Genomic DNA, 17,267 nt, shown 5'->3' with positions numbered 1-17,267 from the left:
AATATATATGAATAAAAAACATAACAAAGGAACCTGAAGCTGCAGCTTTTATACAAGCTTCCTTTTTTAAAAGCTTAAACCTTCGTGTGTTCAGTTTCAGGTGTTCTGTCACATCCTGTGTTTGTTTATCAGAAAGTCAGAAACATAACTCGTGATCAGGAACAGGAAACGCACCTATCATCCTCAAGCCACGTTGACGCTTTCATATCGGCTGTCTTGACAACTACAGCACGAGTGACAGCTCAAACGTCCAATCAGGCTTCACATTTTGCCGACTTGGACCAATCGCATCGCTGCTTTTTATGCATCGCCTCTCTGATTGGCCGGACGACGACACATCCCACCAATCACACATCCGCCACACGATTCGCCATCGGGGACTTTTTTGCGTCACCCTGTTGTATGTCACCCCGCCAGTGCGCATGCGTGGCGTTAACGGACAGCGGCTTAGCCAATGAGGCGCACTGTTTGGGGGGCTGGAAGGTTCTGAGCCCGCCTCTTTGAGCGACAGCCGGCGGATGCAATCACATTCTGCTTAGTATGCGAAGTACGCGTGATTGACAGCGCGTCGACCAATGAGAAGTGGCCGCATGAATTTTTAATGAGTGTGGAGATGTCGCCGTCCAATCCCAGTGTAGAAACAAGGCGGGGCTTGTCGTTACTAAGGCAAGTCCTGAGTGAAGTATAAAGGGAATAACATGGTGTCCCAGCGGCTGTTTATGTTTACTTAAAGAACAGATTTGGAAACGGGCGTCCTGCGACACACAGCCGACCTCCCCTCGCAGGTTTTTTTTTGCACTTTAAGTTTTTTATGTTCAGATTTACAAGGCCCGTGGCATGTAAATCTCATATTTCACTAATGTGCCAGTCTTACAAATGGAAAGGGGGCTTCACTTTGGAAACGTGAGCATTTCCCTGGTGCTCCTGTTGTTGCTGAAAGCGCTCACCGGATTCGGGACCTCGCTAACTCACGGCTCCGCCATCGGGAGGGAGCCGCAGTCCGCCGCCCTGGGCTCCGGTTCGACCTCGGAGGATGACGGCGCAGCGGGAGTCATGAAGCGGGGCTTGGGTAACGTGGGCGCCCCGGTGATTGTAGCGGACGTAACGGTGGAGGACGACGACAACGGGTCGGCTGGGGAAAACGACGAGTCATATGGAGAAAGTAGCGGAAAGTTCCGACCCACAAGGTGCGTTCAATTAAAAAATTACGAGGTGTGACATGCACCCATTATCGGACCATGGCACGCAGTGCACGCTGGAGGGTCGCTCCGCACTGAAAACTTGTGGTCGACCCTGTTTTAAACGCAGAGTATCTCCCTGTAACACTGATGAATGTTCACGGGAGACGTGTTAAGTTGTGTCAGTGAGATGTCAGTGCACCAACATATGAGAAAAAACAACTTTACGCGCAAGTTTGGATGGAAATCGCGTGATAAGTTGGAGGGGAGGGAGGGAGGAGGGGAAACGGGCGCTGTGCATGTGCTGTAAGCAGAAGTAGACACGGTGCAGCAGTTGTGTTGTACACTTGATGTAGTTTTCTGATACAAGTGAAACTTTTTGAGGAAGTGAGCTCATCGATCTGAAAGTTTTGATGCAGACTCCTCCTGAGCAGGCTCGTCTCCAAAGTTTCCCACCGTGACGCACGGACGTGCACGCTTGGATGTTATTTGGGTGTTGTTGGAAGTTATTCACACAGTTGTACTGATGTGCACGAAGTCACTTGAGTGTGTGGGTGCACGTAAACCAGTTGTGTGTATGGTTGGATGGGTTTAACAGCAGTGTGATGTGATGGATGCGACCCTCCCTCCCTGTTTTTCCTCTCTTTGGGGGGCTTACTTATCAGATCTCTTCTCTTCATGCAGCCTCCAGTTTGTGCACTGTTGAGTTAATTTCCTTTTCCCATTTATTATCATATAAAAAAAAATCACATTACATGAAGGGAACATTTTCCCTAATCACTTGACAGCAGAGATACCAATCCTCTCACCATCCCACCGCTTATCTCCTGCTGTCAGCAGATAGGCTACCTCTCAGATGAGAGAAGTTGAAAGTCTGTTTATTTAATTAATGGCAGTTAATTGGGGGGATTTAGCAGAAGGAGATTGCTCCTGTGATAATGTCGGTGGTGCTTTTAAAAAGCTGTGGCACAGTGACTCTGCAGCACGAGGAGAAAGATTTCATTAAAGACTGAAGGTGTTTGACTTCATGCATGTGCCTGATCTGTTGTCATCTGACAAAACTAGAAGTTTAAAAGTGTGGCAGCTCGGCTTAAGATGCATAATCCTGTCCTGGGTAGGGGAATTTGTCTTGGACGTGGAAGTGATTGCTGATTTAAACATTCGTTGGGATTTCTACGACCACAAATCATACATGACAAGTGCGTGTTTCATGTTTCATGGGATGGCAGTCCTTCAGGGTCCTGCCGGTCCAGAAGTTTTCAGCCTCACACAGTCCACAGGTTTGTTGCTGAACCCTGTCAGACCTGCTGTTGCTGCCCAAAGTGAGATGCAGTTCTTGGCGCAGTGGGTAGGGCATTGATTTTGTCTTCCTTGGTAAACAGTAGGTTTGACGCCCACCTTTTAGATGTTTGGCGCAGTGTGTTCCTCATGATGTTACTCCTCTCTGCCATGTTAGCCTTTTTTTTTTCTTTTTTTTCTACCAAGACCATTACAGGATTCATCTGACTGATGCAGCTTGTAACATGGTTCTTTATCCCAGTGCACTTGCTGTCTTTGCAGAAGCATACGAGGTCTTACACTAAATTATTCTCTGTGTAGTTTCATAAATGTGCTGTCTGCTTTCCAAGAAAAAAGTTGGATCCAAGTCAGTAAATTTGACATCCTTGTTAAAACCCTGCTTTTTCTCTCCTTAATGCAAAAACTTCTGCAGCACGTTCCCCATCTGCTGTCAACATTTTTTAATCTTGAGCCTCATTTAAAGGCGTTCTGACAACCCCCACAAAGCATCCCATACCAGCGCTTGTTATTCGGGATGATAAACAAACCCAGCTTTGTCACAACAGGGGAGCGACTGAGCACACAGCGCAGGCAGCCCCCAGGAAGCTGGAGTCAAGAGGAATAGGTGTCGTGTATGTTTATTTTGAAGAGATTGTGCGAGGCAGAATTTAAAAAAAGATGTTTTCACGCGGCGTTTACAACAAATTAAATCTTCCGTGTGCACCAAAACTTATCAGGGTGAAGAGTAATGACGAAATAACTGTGGTGTGAAGGCAACTGGGGGCTTCAGGACGGATTGAGGCTCCTGTCTGTCATCGGCAGTACAGTATCAAGAGGAAATCGAAAGTAATTAGCAGAGCAGTTTTTTTTTTTTGCTCTGATAGAAGCAGGGCTATTCCCCTGCCAGGCACCTCAGCTGCTGCAGGAAAACTCCTGAGTGTCATCCTGCTGCTGGTCACACCCTGCCACCGCTCTGCTCTCACTCCTGCGTCTGCTCACATACAGTGTGAGGACTGTACCTGCGTCTGACACGTATCTGCTGTCCTTTCTCACTTTGTCACAGTCTGCCTCCTCCACTTCCTCTGCTGTTTTCCTCATGATCTTTCTCAGTTTGTCTGCGAACACTTAGTTATCGTACATCAATCTCAGAATACATTGTCAACAAGTATTAAAAGTTTAATGTTTTCATTTCTGCCTTTTGTTTTGGTTTATTACATTCAAGATATTCTAGAAAAATATAACAATAGGACGAATTTCTTCAATGATTAATCAATTCATCTTTAAGTTGTCTTTATTTTGATAATGGATTAGTTTGAGTATTTTTCGCTGATTCCAGCTTCTTAAATGTGAATATTTTCTGGTTTCTTTCCTCCTCTGTGACATCAACACTGAATATCTTTGAGTTGTGAACAAAAAAAGACATCTTGGACTTTGAGAAACACTGATCGATATCGTTGCACCATTTTATAGACTGAACATCAAATGGATTAATCAAGAAAATAACAAAGTAATCCTTAGTCGCATCCCAAAAACTTTAAGGTGTTCGTTCTTCTGTTTTGGTTTCAAGATTCAAAATATTCTCTAAATGTGTTGTGAAATATTGAGCTTTGAGCAGCTTGTCTCATTATGTAATTATCTTAATAATAACATTGAATTAAGTTTTATATCTGCCAGGCTGCTACAAAGAGAATGAATTTACGTATCATCACAAAGACGAGCAGTCGCGCTGATATGTAGAAGTCAATAACATAAAGAATTAACAAAGTGCCCTGTGAGGCAGCTTCAGCATGAATGAAAGGCTGAATAATTCATCATAAAGCCTGTCTGTAAAACAACAACAACCAATTGTAAAACATGACAGATTTTTTTCTGAAGTGAGAAAATAATGAACTTGAGGAAAAGTTTTCTGTTTTTCAAGTGTCAAAAACACGCTAAGATCTCCCATCACAGCCCGTCTGCCTCTGTCTGCACGTCTGCTGTTGAAGTCCGCGTCTCTCTTTGCATTTATTCCCTTTGTCTCTCGCTCTTTACGCTCTCTCTCATCCTACACTTTCTAATGTCACCCCTTGAGTATATACTGTCTGCTTTGTTTCCATCCTTCCATCTGTCAGGGGAATTGTGGGTTGAACTTTAGAAAGTGTCAGGAGCGGTGGATTAGCTTTAGGTGCGTTTCCCTTTTCGAACGGGCCAATTTAAACCAAAAGGACTTCGTAAATGTCAAAAAATACATTTGCAACGGGAGGAAAAGAAATAGAGATTGTAAACATTAGAAGTAATGACAGTGAACGTGGAGAGGAAACCAAGCGGTGAGAAGGTGTGAGACGGTAAAACCGGCCACCTTTTTTTGGAAAGTAGTCCTCCGGCATTATTTGGGTCAGCTTGTTGAAAACACATCGCCGCCTCCTCCTGTGACCTTTTCAAGGCGCTACCTGCGGCTGACGCTGTTTTCCAAGTCAAACAGGCCAGCTCCTGTGATAATAAGTGCCGCCCTGTGACAATGATAAACGCTAACACACCCTGAATCATTGTGGCTGGAGGAACAACTTTACAGAGCTGTGAATAAAATAAAAGGAAAAGAAGAATCACGACCTTGTTCATGACCACTTATTCTACTTTTGAAGACGTCTTTAGAGCTTTGTTGACGACATTATGCCTCTCACAGCCCGGATCTCTTTGTGTTTTAAAGAGAACGGACCTCCAGTAAAGCCCTTTTTATTTTATTTTCTTCCAAATTAGATGTTGGAGTGGAGCACTTCAAACACACACGCTTGAAAACATTTCACACGGACAGCTTCAGATGGGAACATTTTTAAGTTTCTGTCTGTTGTTTTCTTTTTTCCCCTCCTCCGCCCCTCCATCCTGTAATCTATAAATATTCTAGATGTACGCTTTGATCCGGCCTTCAGTTTGTGACGAGAGCTGCCGTCGGCGGCGGCTTGACGGCTGTCACCTCACCTTTTAACGCTGCCGTCTATAGGTTACAAACTCTACTCTGGAGACTCGGTGTTTACATCCGTCTCCGTGCATCTATATGAAGGCTGTGTGTGTGTGTGTGAATCATGTATGTGACGGTTTTGATGTCTCCGCCAGCGACCGCTCCACCGGGGCCTCCGTCACCTTAGGGAGCACTTGGAGGTGAGAGGAGAGAGGACAGCAGCTTTGTTTGAACCTGCTCCCCCCACCGACTCCCACCCCTCTTACCCTCCGTACCCCCCCCCCCTCCACACCCCCCTCAGGGCCCTGTAGCGGCAACAGCTCTTCTGGGCCGCCGCGCTCGCCGGCTGGCTCCCACCAGCCTACTGCTTAGCAACAGCCAATCGGCCAAGCCGGGCGACTTGTCGGCCAATTGCGTCGGAGAGACGGGCTAGTGCTCAGAATTTGAGTTGGCCGCATGGGTCTGGATATAGTTAGGTAAAGATGGAGGAGGAGGAGGAGGAGGAGGAGGAGGAGGAGGAGGAGGAGGAGTGGAATTTTTTTTTTGGGAGGGGAGAGTTCATTTCCTTGTTGTTTTTTTGGTTTTTTTTTTCATTCTCACTTTGTTTCACTAGTCTGCTCTCTGTAACCAGGGAGATGTTGTGGGTTTTATTAATAGAAACTGTCCCCAGAATAACAGGTCAAGATGAAGATGATTGAACTCCCTCTGGGAAGTTTTAATTGAGCACTCAAAAAATCGGTTCTTGAAACTCAGACCGTGTGCAGCACTTGTTTTTTTTTACACTGAAGAGGTCTCGATGTAAAAAAAACTCCAGCTGCTGAACTCAGTGTCACTTCAAACAAGCTTATATAATCTCTTTGAACCCATTACATCCTCATCGTCTTTTCCTTATATAAGCATGTTTTTGTATTTTTAAACCATGTCTGGTGCTATTTTATTCAAATATTTCTCACATTGTTGCTTTCTGTAATAATCTGATTGTTCAGTGTGCAGAAGTTGCCCTAGATAAACAGACCCTGGGTTGTTGACGCTGGGATGTGATGACCTCTCGTAACTTCCTGACTCTCCTCCGCACCCGGTGAACTCTTGTCTGGGTTGTAGAAGCGCCTCTGACGTGATGTTTTTCATAAATGTTTCATAACCGTGTGTGTGGCGACTGAAATAGTAACTAGTTCTTTATAAATGCGACTGCTAAACAAGTGTGGCTTCGTATCTGATTATCAGGATGAGTGAATTTATTAGGTCAGTGGCTATTTCGGTAAGTCGGCAGGACCCATCCTGCAGCACTGCAGTATGGGTGGGGCAGAGGCAGAAAGGTGGGATACTGGGAGAGAGAGAGTGTGAGGGGAAGGATGGGGAGGGAGTGGAGGATGAAAACAAGGAGTTCGCTGGTAGTTATCAGGACCACGCTGTCTTGTTTTCACTCTCGATGGCTCCTCACTGCTTAGCAACAACGAATCAGATCGTCGGATCGGAGCTGCGGCCCGGCCAATCAGCCTGCAGGAGCGTGGCGCCATAGAGTTTGGATTTTACCACGTGTGAGCTGAGAGAGAGAGAGAGAGAGAGGGAGAGGGTGATGGCTTTTAAATGGTGTGTGTGTTTTTTATGCTAGTACCAGAAGTTTTTTTTTTATTTTTTATAAAACCACACCCTTTGCTCCGTGCTGCAGTGACCCTGATGGATGCGAGGTCGATTTTTAAAGCCGACTGCACATCGAAGGTCTGTCAGGCTGCGGCTGCCGTGACAAAGACATTAAAAAGTGATCGCTTGTTTATTTAGCAGGTCTGGAGGACAGTTATATAAACCTTCCCGTCAAATGAAAATGTGTTTACGTGCGGCTGTTATGTCACCTCTGTTTATTAATGTCTGTTTAGGCTTAGTGGCACATTACTGCCATGTCAGTGACACCAGACAGATGGTTTGTTTTCTGTTGTCAACTTTAAATCTGGTCTTATATTACGTATTGTGAGGCAAATTCATGTTTGCTGAAGAAAAGACCAGGTTCCTGTTTCATGCTGTGTTGAACTAACTGCCTGCAGCTCCTTAAGCCTTAAAATATCCTGTATTGAATAATGGGATTAGCACAATTCAAAGACTTAAAGAGGCTCTTCAGTGTTTGTTGTCACTGTAACCACAATTACATGTTTTGTTTTCCTTTTCACATATGTGTAAAATATTAATTCAGACTCTGAATAAATAATATCAAATGAAATGTTTAAATCATCCCAGGCGTTATCCGTCAGAATGTGCACGGTTTAAAGGAATGCGCTCGTCGCTCTTCTCCCCTCCTGCTGGTGCAGCTGCTGGTGCTGGGTGCGGCCCGCTCCGAGCTGCATCCATAACTTTCTCCCCACGTGCTCCCCATGCTCTCGTATTTTTGTTCTGCCTCTCGGTGGCTGCGCGGCAGGCTGAGTGGCAGCTGCGCGGCAGCAGAACTCCACACTCCAGCGTGCGTTCAGGCTGCTCGCTGTTGCATGGTTACAGGCAGTCCTGCCCTGCCATTCGCTCCGAGTCTGCAGAGCTGCCCGCGCATTGGCTCAGAGAGGCGAAAAACACTGCTTCCATTGGCTGCGGCCAAGTAGCAGCGCGTTGCGATTGGTCCATCTCCACGGCTCCCGCTCCTTGGAGACTCGGCCTGTGTAAACATCCTGGTTGTTTCTTTCAATGGAGTGTGTTTACCAGCAGCTCGGTTTTGCCGGTGTGTGCAGACTGAGGCTGAGAGTCTCTGAGGAGCTGAGAGTCTGGTGAGAGGGGAGGCTAATTGGCTCCCTGCTCTGCCATACGCTTTGTGATTGAAGAAGCTCTCTGCACTATTATGACACTTTGACAGCATTACAGGCGAGGACACTAACAACCCTCAGTCTGTTGGCAGCCTTACTACTCGTCCTCTTTCTCCGTCTTCATCCTCCATTCCAATGTCTTCATCAGTGTCTCCGCTGCCTGCATCTGTCACATCGGCTGCAGCAGCAGCATCAGCAGCAGCAGCATCAGCCCCACAGGCTGCATGTTATCCCTTTGGTGACGAGCAGAGCGGCGGCGTCTCGGGGCTCTGACGTGGAAAATAAATTGCCCCGAGTTCTAAATGATAGGGCTGTTTGTTTTGTGCGAGTTGTTTTTATTGTTGAGTTTAGTGCTGTTCTCATACTCCACTCCTCCGCTGCTCGTCTTCTCCATTACCATCATGGTACCTAAGTTGTAGAGTTAAGTGCCCCCCCGTCCCAACCCCCCACTCCACTCCTCCTCATCCTTTATCTGGAGTACAAAGAGTCCACAAAAGCCTTTGATCCCCCCCCTCAGAATGAAATTCTTCTATCTCTTGCTCACCCTCTTTTCCATCTCTGAAGTTGAACTCGATGCTCTCAGTGACTTCGTCCTCACTTCTACATTCACAGCATGACTTGGAGGGGGCGGGGCCGCCTGAGCGAGGGCCGCCAAAGCTTCCACCCTCTCAGCGAGCCGACTGCTTAGCAACAACCAATCAGCCTAATATTTTTGGCAGAGTCTGGCAGCCAATCGAGAGGGTGAGAGCGGGCTTTGGCGCTCTGTTTTTATTGGTGGCTGTGTGGAAAAACAATGTTTTTCTTAGTGCTCTACACTTCAGCGCTGGTGGCGTGGCTGGTGATGCTCGGAGCAGATTTTTTGGGAGATAATCTTGGCTTTGATGGGGCTGAAAGACACATGGCTCATTACTGTTAAGTGATCCTATTTGCATTTTTATGCAAACCTCCAGCTCTAGTTGAGCTGTAGCAACTAGCTGGCCCAGAGCAGCAGTTGTAACTCCCTGTGAATGTGCCAGTAACTACAGAGAAACATAAGAAAAACCTTCCCAGAATTGATTTGCAGCCTCCGAAACAATCCATCTCTTAGTTTTCCTAAGGCTTTAACATCCTTGAACATGCTCCTTCCCCTTCATGACTGAAGAGTGTTCGATAGGGGAAATCAATAAGGGATTATAGCTTGTCAATAGCAGTTCACCTGCTCAGTCTGAGAGATGGAGAGCGCAGGTGATGCCAGCATTAAACACACTCAGGTTAGCTGACAACTGTCGCAGTGCATGGAAATAAAAATGATGGATGATGACGAGTCCTTTTCTTTTTTTTCTCAGCCTGCGCTGGGAAAGTGAACAAGTGTAACACTGTCTCTTCCCTCTGTAACTGCGGTCTAGTTGCCCTCGAGGGAGGCAGTAAAAAACTCCATATGCCCCCGTGGCCAACAGAGGGAAGCGGGTTGGGTCCCAGCTGCGTGGCCGTGAAGCGGTGGGGGCGCTCGGAGACTGCACGCGTGCTCAGCCGACCCTCGCTGGTTAAATAAAGCTAAAAGCCCAGTTGACAGCGGCTCCTCTTGACAGATACAAATCAATAGTCAGAAGGTGGCCCCTGCCAGAGCTCAGGACGGGGATTGACAAGCAATGCGGCAGAAGCTTAAGAGTGAGGCGAAAGGGTGGGGCCGGATGTCTCGATTAATTCAAATCAGACAGTTTTAGCCTGGAGTTACTAGACGAAACAGAGAAGAACCCGGTGAGGGATCTTGCTGTGTGGGCGCATTCATTTGTAAAACTTGTACTTTACTACTGATAGAAAAAACCCTCATCAAGATAACTTTTGTTAGAGTTTCAGTAGCTTCACCTCAGTAATAATAAAAAAAAACGAATTCTCAGAGGTGAAGCGCACCGGTGCTGTGAGAAATCCTGAGCCCATACATCATCTAAGGGAAAACACTCTCGCCCCCCTGCATCTTATTTCCCCTCCTGCGTCTTATTTTTAGCTGCTCACTGTGTCTCTGTCAACAATGCCGCTGAATGAAATATGTGGAAAATGCGTCAACAATAGGCGTATTCAGTATTTAAATCTTTGTATTTCGGAATCCCGAAAAACAGTTTTTGAGGAATCAAAGTATATTTTGCCCGACAATCTTTCATGATATCCAGCGGGGGCTTTCATCCCCAGTTGTGCTTTAACTCACAGATCTGTGACAGTGGAGTTGCACCAGTCTCTGAAGGGTTTTTTTGGTTGTTGTCTTAACAGCGTTGATATGGTTTGTCTCTGAGCTGTCATCGTGGGCAGTCAAGCCAATATCTGTGAGCGCTAATTTTTCTGCCAGCGTCGGAGAGCCGAGACTAATCAGAAATGTCACAATTCCATCGACTCTGAATAAAAGACGGTCTTTGTCGACATGTAAAAACATTTATTGGAGCTTTTACATGTAAAAGGGCTTAATTTTATGGTGGTAATAACAGTTTTAAGCCCTGAGAAAAGTAGGCATATCAAATCCCCCTGTGTACTCTTAACAGTCGCTGTTACCATCTGTTTTCAGAGCGTCGACGGTGTGTACGTCTCATACCTGAGTGCACCAGAGTCTCCTGTCTCCCCTGAAGTAAAGAGGATAATGATGAAGTTTGTTGTTATAAAGAAAAGCAAATTAGTTTCAGTACTCTTAGAAAAGAAAAGGAGCGATTTTGTTTTGAAGACTTATCTTAAATTCGGTCCCAGGTGATTCAGGGGGGCTTTCTTTGTGCGATTCTGATAGAAGTGACACAAAAAAGGTGAAAAGTAGCGCTGTGAATATAGTTCACTCACTTCTAGGTCTTTCAGCAGAGTTTACAGTCCTCATCCAGCACAGGTGCCTTTGCTGTGCTAAATGCAACGTACATGATCTAAGTGGATTCCCGTTTTGGTTCGCTAACAACCGGGAACTCACAATCTCACATGTTCATATTGTGTTTTTTTCTCTATGGAAATGAGACGCCCTGTCTGGGATGCTCAGATTTTAATAATCCTCTGGTCTGGTCCCGTCTTTAATCAACATGCCACCCGAACAAGCTGACAGGAGGGGTTTGTTGTGGCACAGGTGTGCTGTTGGCTGCAGTTGAAGGTCACCCTGATTGCAAACAAGGACTGAGGATTAAAGAGAGCGAGACAACATCTGCACCGCCGCTGAACAATTCTTCAGCCTTTAGTGTCTTGTCTGTGATGCTGTTAAACTCAAACCCCCGCTGGGAGGGTGGCGTTAAAGGACAGCGCCGGTGTAGCTTTGTCTTCTGCACTAACAAGTGCAAGGAAGTCTTGCAAATACCGGTGCCAGCCAGGGCTGAACAGAGTGTATGTAAAGCTGCAATAGGCGTCTACTTATCTTATTAGTGAGTGTGCTGAAGTGTTTGTTGTCCGTCCACAGGTCTCTTGTGATCATCAGTACCCTGGATGGGCGGATCTCGGCTCTGGATCCTCACAACCAGGGCAGGAAGCAGTGGGACCTAGATGTCGGCTCAGGGTGCCTGGTGTCCTCCAGCCTCAGCAAACCTGAGGTACACCAACACCTGTGTTTCCTTTTCCTTTATTCATTTTAATTGGGGGGGGGGGGGGATGAAACCTACCTATTATTGAAAGGAGCTGAAACAATTAATCGATTAGCTGTCAACCATTAAATTCATCACTGACTTTAAGGGGGGGAAAAGTCAAAATGATCTGTTTCCAGCTACGTAAAGTGACAAAATATAACTTTCTGGAGAAAGATAGATGATTGTGGAGTCTCATCCCCAGGTCGTCAAATACTGACACTTTGGGATGGTGGCTCAGGTCCAATCTAACCCAAATCGTCAGGATTTGATGACCTGGGGATGAGACTCCACAGTCAGCCATCTTTCCCCAGAAAGTTAGATTCTGTCCCTTCAAATGTGAATATTTTCTGGTTTCGTTCCACTTCTATGGCAGTAAACTGAATATCGTCAGGTTGTGGACAAAACAAGACATTTGAGGCCATCATGTTGGACTTTGGTTGTAGTATCTAGTAGTCCCAATCTATTAATCAAGAAAATAATAGATGGATCAATCAACAATGAACAGGCACACATGGAAAAATGTTGATCTAGATAAAAAAAAATTCAATTTACAGTCGACGACAGCCAATTAAATAGGTTAACAGATGTTGTTCAGCTGATTACAATCTACCAGGAGATGAAAAAGTCAATTTCCTCAGTCCTGACCCGACAGGGAGGGTTAAGGATGCAGTCTCATCTGAGTCTTTTCCTCAAAACAAAAGCCTGTCCCTTCTGGCGTTCCCTCTGCAGACAGGGAGACCAATAATTGAACTCGGTGCACTTTGAACAGCCAACCGAGGGCTAGCTCTTGCTTACATTCATCTCATGTACACACAAACACAGAACACAGCAGACATACTGTACACCCCCACATATATCTGAGAGTAGCTGTGCCGCCTGGAGGATTAGCCTCTTTGTTGACTGTGGTGGTTTACACATACGAGCGCAGCAAGACCCTCGTCTGTACATGTATACAGAAGCTTACACCGCCCACACCGACATGCTGAACGTGAAGTGTAGCCCAGAGCGAGACCGGAGCGCTGCTCTCCCAGATACATGCTAGAGACACGCTCGTGGTTTCGCTTTGATCTGGACTCGCTCGGTGTCTGCGAGAGTTTTGCCTCGGGGAAAGAGCCTCACATACTAACAAGGGTCTGGGTGGCTGCTGAGATCAGTTTAATATTAGTCTTCTGGTGATGCTAAGGCACGTTTGAGTATAATGAACTCTCTGGCTCTGTCACATAAATGCATTTCTGCTTTATTAGGCGAGGATAACAAGAAAAAAGCAACCTAGAACCAGTTCACGAGAGCTAACACATTTTGACAGGTCAGGCTTTACAGAACAAAAGTTGGTTGGTGGGTAACTTGGATTAAAAGCCAACCCAAACTGTTTGACTGACAGGTCTACTCCGGGAAGTACAAATGAAATAAAAAAGAAACAAGCTCTTTCAGCTGATCTTCAACTATCAAATATAGAAACTTCAGGGTAGAAGAATCTCATTCAAGTGTTTAAGATCCTCCCGTATAAGTGTGTGAAGTGGTTTCTCAAGTGTGTGTGCCACTCAGCCTGCGACGTCTTGAGAGGTTCGCTGAAACCTACAATTAGAAAGGAGGGAACTAATCACTGAAATCAGCTGCTGGAGTGGAGAAAAAAAAAAAGAAAAAAACTTCTAACACGTGCTTCTCGATCTCACACGGTTTCTGCTGTGTTTGAGAATTAGAAAATCAGAATTCATGAACCCTTGTTTTTTTTCCACCTCGGCTCCTCCGAGGTTATAATGTGGAGGAGATCCCCTAAAGGTTCCTCGAAGCACTGTTGGTTTCTCCGGTCTAGACTGTGGGAGCGCAGTTGTATAGCTTCTCCACTGAATGTATCAGAATGTAAATTTGACCTTGAATATGAAGTCGCACCCCGCGATGCTGAATTAAAAGATAACACGCTCGTTATATAGGAACTGCTGTTTTTGGTGATATCCTTCAACTGAAGGCGTGAATAACTTGATTCTATATGGTCGGATGAAAGACTTCGACTTACTTACGACTCGCTTTGAAAACATCTTTTAAAAAGGTCGTTAGAGAAAGTGTTTTTCTTGTTGACTTCAAAGATCCACCCAGCGTTGCATTCTCTCAACTTAGATCGACACATATACACATACTGAAAGCGTAGATACCTTTCCGGGAAAAACTCGATCTTTGAGTGTAAGTAAGTGTACACATACTGTACTGAACTGTATCAAAAGTATAATGACTCTTAACTGTAATAATCTTAATCCAAAGTAGAGCTGGACCAGTTTTCCTGATATATCAGAGTTCTTTACTCCCCTATATCGGTATTGGTCGGACAGAGCAGTCGGACATTTAAATATTTTCTCTATATTCTCTATTTTTCTAAACTTGCTTCAGAAAAAAACTGTATTAAATACATTTTGATGGAGACCTCTACTATTTAAAATCATGGTCTAACAGTATCTCTAGAAGGTGTGACTCCAAATATATTGAATTAAAAGTGAAGTAGAGCGAAACTATGAGAACATAGTAAAAAAGATATTTGTGTCCCTACTTCTCACAGCTGCTTTAGTGTCTCTGAGGACATCGCTTTGTTTTTCCGTCTCTTAACATCTGTGAGACTTCACAAGAGGTGTCAAGCAATTCATAGAGACACACACATGTAACATCCTCCTGTCATCCTCCAGTGTGCTCGTGTTGTGACAGAGGATGCTGACTCTCTGTGGCGTGTGTGTGTGTGTGTGTGTGTGTGTGTGTGTGTGTGTGTGTGTGTGTGTGTGTGTGTGTGTGTGTGTGTGTGTGTGTGTGTGTGTGTGTGTGTGTGTGTGTGTGTGTGTGTGTGTGTCCTCTATCTGTGTGTTTTCACCTGTTGGCTCTCATTTGGCTGACAGAGCGGAACGAGGAGAGATGCCTGTCAGCTCCGAACCCAGTGACTCGCTATGACGTCATTTGTTATGATCCCCGGGAGTGTGTGCTTGTGTGTGTGTGTTGTTTTTTTTTTATGTTCATGTACTTTTGTGTAAGTTTAAATCTAGCCTTGCCCTCTCTGCCCTCTGTAACCTGGGATGCCTTTCCGTTGTGTACGTTGGTGATGTGGGGGGGGGGGGGGGCTGCCACTCGTCTCCTACCCCCCCGACACGCCACCCGAACGCCTCCAGAGCGCTAAGCAACGGTTTCATTGGTGCTTTGCCGGGTCCCTGAGACACCAGTCTGCTCGGTGATTAGAGGGCTAGGGGGGGGTCTGCTGCCGTGCCATTGGCTGGCCTCGGCACGCCGGGGAGGAAACAGCCAGTCACCTGCTGCATCCTGCGGAGTGTGTTTATGTCTCTCCTTTTTTTTTTCCCCTTAGTGAAACGAGGGACAGCAGAGCCACAAACAGCATTGTCTGCAGAAAAAGAAGCCATCACTTTAAAAAAGCTAGGAGTTGCTTGAGGGTGTTAGAGGGGGGTGAAGGGTGCCTGTGTGTGTGTGTGTGTGTGTGTGTGTGTGGTGTGGGGGGTTACATCCAGGGAGCCTGTGCCAGCGTGGAGTGAGTCATGCTGGGGGGGGGGGGGAGGGAGGGAGGGCGGGGTTAAGGGGATGAAGATGAAGGGGGGAGGAGGTTGGGTGATCGGGGTGGTGAGGTAATGCCACAGACCAGAGATGATGTCATCACAGCATAGACAATACACGCACACCTCTGCCGGCATGCAGCGTGAATGAATGAGGAGAATGTGATTGATCACTACACAATGGCCCGACGATTGATCGCCCGGCTGTGACTAATGTGACAAGCAATAATTCTTCCAGCGCGGGCGAAGGAAATGGAAAAGGGCCAGACGGGCGATATTTTTTTGGCAGAAAGTCGATTTTTTTTCCTTCCAGCCGCTGCGATTTTGTTGTGATTATTGTTCTGTGTGTTTGTGCTTACGCTCAAACCACCAGCAGCAGCAGCAGCAGCAGCAGCAGCAGCAGCAGCAGCAGCAGCAGCAGCGCTCGGTCTCACACAGTCTGCCGCCTTTAAGTGGAGCGCTAGCCTTGTGGGCCAACAGTGGCACATGAGCGGCGGGTGAGAGCTGACACTGTTTGACAGGATTGCTGGAGCGTCGGCAGGAGCTCACACACACACACACACACACACACACACACACACACACACACACACACACACACACACAAACCAAACCCCCCCACACCACCACCACCTCGCTCCCTCTGAACCTCCACCCCCACATTTCCCAGGGGGGGAATACACTGACATGATTACCATTATCGAGTAATCATCAAGTGCTCCAGCTTTCCTGAAATAGAATTAAGAAACAATATTTTTTAAAGCAACACAAACAAGGAATAATTTATCACCACCAAGTGCAAAACAAATCTCTGAATCTACGTTTGACCTTACACAGTGAAGACGTACGCTGGAGGCGCCCTCCAGCAACGGATGAATATCTCAAAATAACTGAATGGTTTTGGGATCGGAGTGATAGTGGGGTGTTTTTTTTAGAAGAAGGCGTGGGTAAGACTTGAATGAGTCTGAGTTTAAGCTCTTTAAAGATTCATAAGCATTGCGAATTCATAGATTCATGGAGGCACGAGGAGATCACGTTCATGCTGAGAAGTCAGTTTTTATGTATTTAAATCATTTAGGATATTTTTTTAAGTGATGGGCTCTTTTTAAATCTTTAATTGTATCATTCCATGAAAGTTGAAACAAAAATGCAATATCCAAGCCCTGTTCTCGTTTTGTTTTCATGTACATAACACAAATACGTAACACAAATCCCTTTCAAAAACAACAAAGACTGGTGAATACAAACAGACGAGACAAAGACATTAAAAAACAGAGTGGGGGTGGGAAGTTCATAATAATTTCATACACAGTTCATCAAAGGATACCTTTAATTTGCTTTGATGTCGGGTGTTTTTTATAATTAGGATCATAATATCGTACTATATCTCAGACAAATACATCCATTTCCTCCCATCTTGTTTGTTGTTTGAATACTAAGCAGCTACAAATTTTTAAATCGCTTAATTCTGATTGGCAGAGCAACATATTTCCATTTTAATGGAATACATTTTCTTAGCTATAGCTAGCAGGAAATTTTGTAAAGCTTCATGGCATGGATACTCAAAAGATTGAGATTTGTATATGTACCCAGCAGACATGAATTATATCAGGATCTAGTGGGAAAGGAGTAATGTAAGATAATGTTATGCTGGTCTGATGCCAACGTCCTAAAATCTGTGTCACTGCGAGGAGGATTGTTGGATTTCACTTCTTCTAAACCACAACGTAAAAGCATCGAGCTGTTCTGTGGATGGGGTATGCTGATGAATGAGGTTAAGTGTAGAAGTAACATCACTTCTGCATAAATCAGTCTAGAGTTTCTCATCTGTTTTCTACATTTTTTGTTAATTTAAGTCTGGATTTTTGCATCTAGTTATTATTTTTAAAAAGCGATGTCATTTTAGGGAACAACCACTGGCCATTAAAGTCGATCCTGTAAAGTCCTTTTAGCTCCGAGTACCTTGAAGCCATCAGTCTTATCTTGTCTCAGCCGTTTTTAATCAC

The 17,267-nt window shown here is 45.5% G+C and overlaps 1 protein-coding gene across 1 annotated transcript in view; it reads left to right on the top strand.

Moving 5' to 3' along the window:
- Positions 1–697: 697 nt before the first annotated feature.
- eif2ak3 (eukaryotic translation initiation factor 2-alpha kinase 3) overlaps positions 698–17,267 on the top strand; it is a 33,358-nt gene continuing 16,788 nt past the window's right edge. Inside the window, exons 1-2 of the mRNA XM_084382052.1 lie at positions 698–1,187; positions 11,563–11,692. Of these exons, the coding sequence (XP_084238178.1) occupies positions 877–1,187; positions 11,563–11,692 (441 nt within the window). The 5' untranslated portion in view covers positions 698–876. The remainder of the gene's footprint in view (positions 1,188–11,562; positions 11,693–17,267) is intronic.

This window comes from Pagrus pagrus (assembly GCF_965226575.1).
Source record: "Pagrus pagrus genome assembly, chromosome: 18".
Lineage (NCBI taxonomy): Eukaryota > Metazoa > Chordata > Actinopteri > Spariformes > Sparidae > Pagrus > Pagrus pagrus.
The sequence above is the reverse complement of the archived record's forward strand: the minus strand, read 5'-3'. Positions and strand labels throughout refer to the sequence as shown.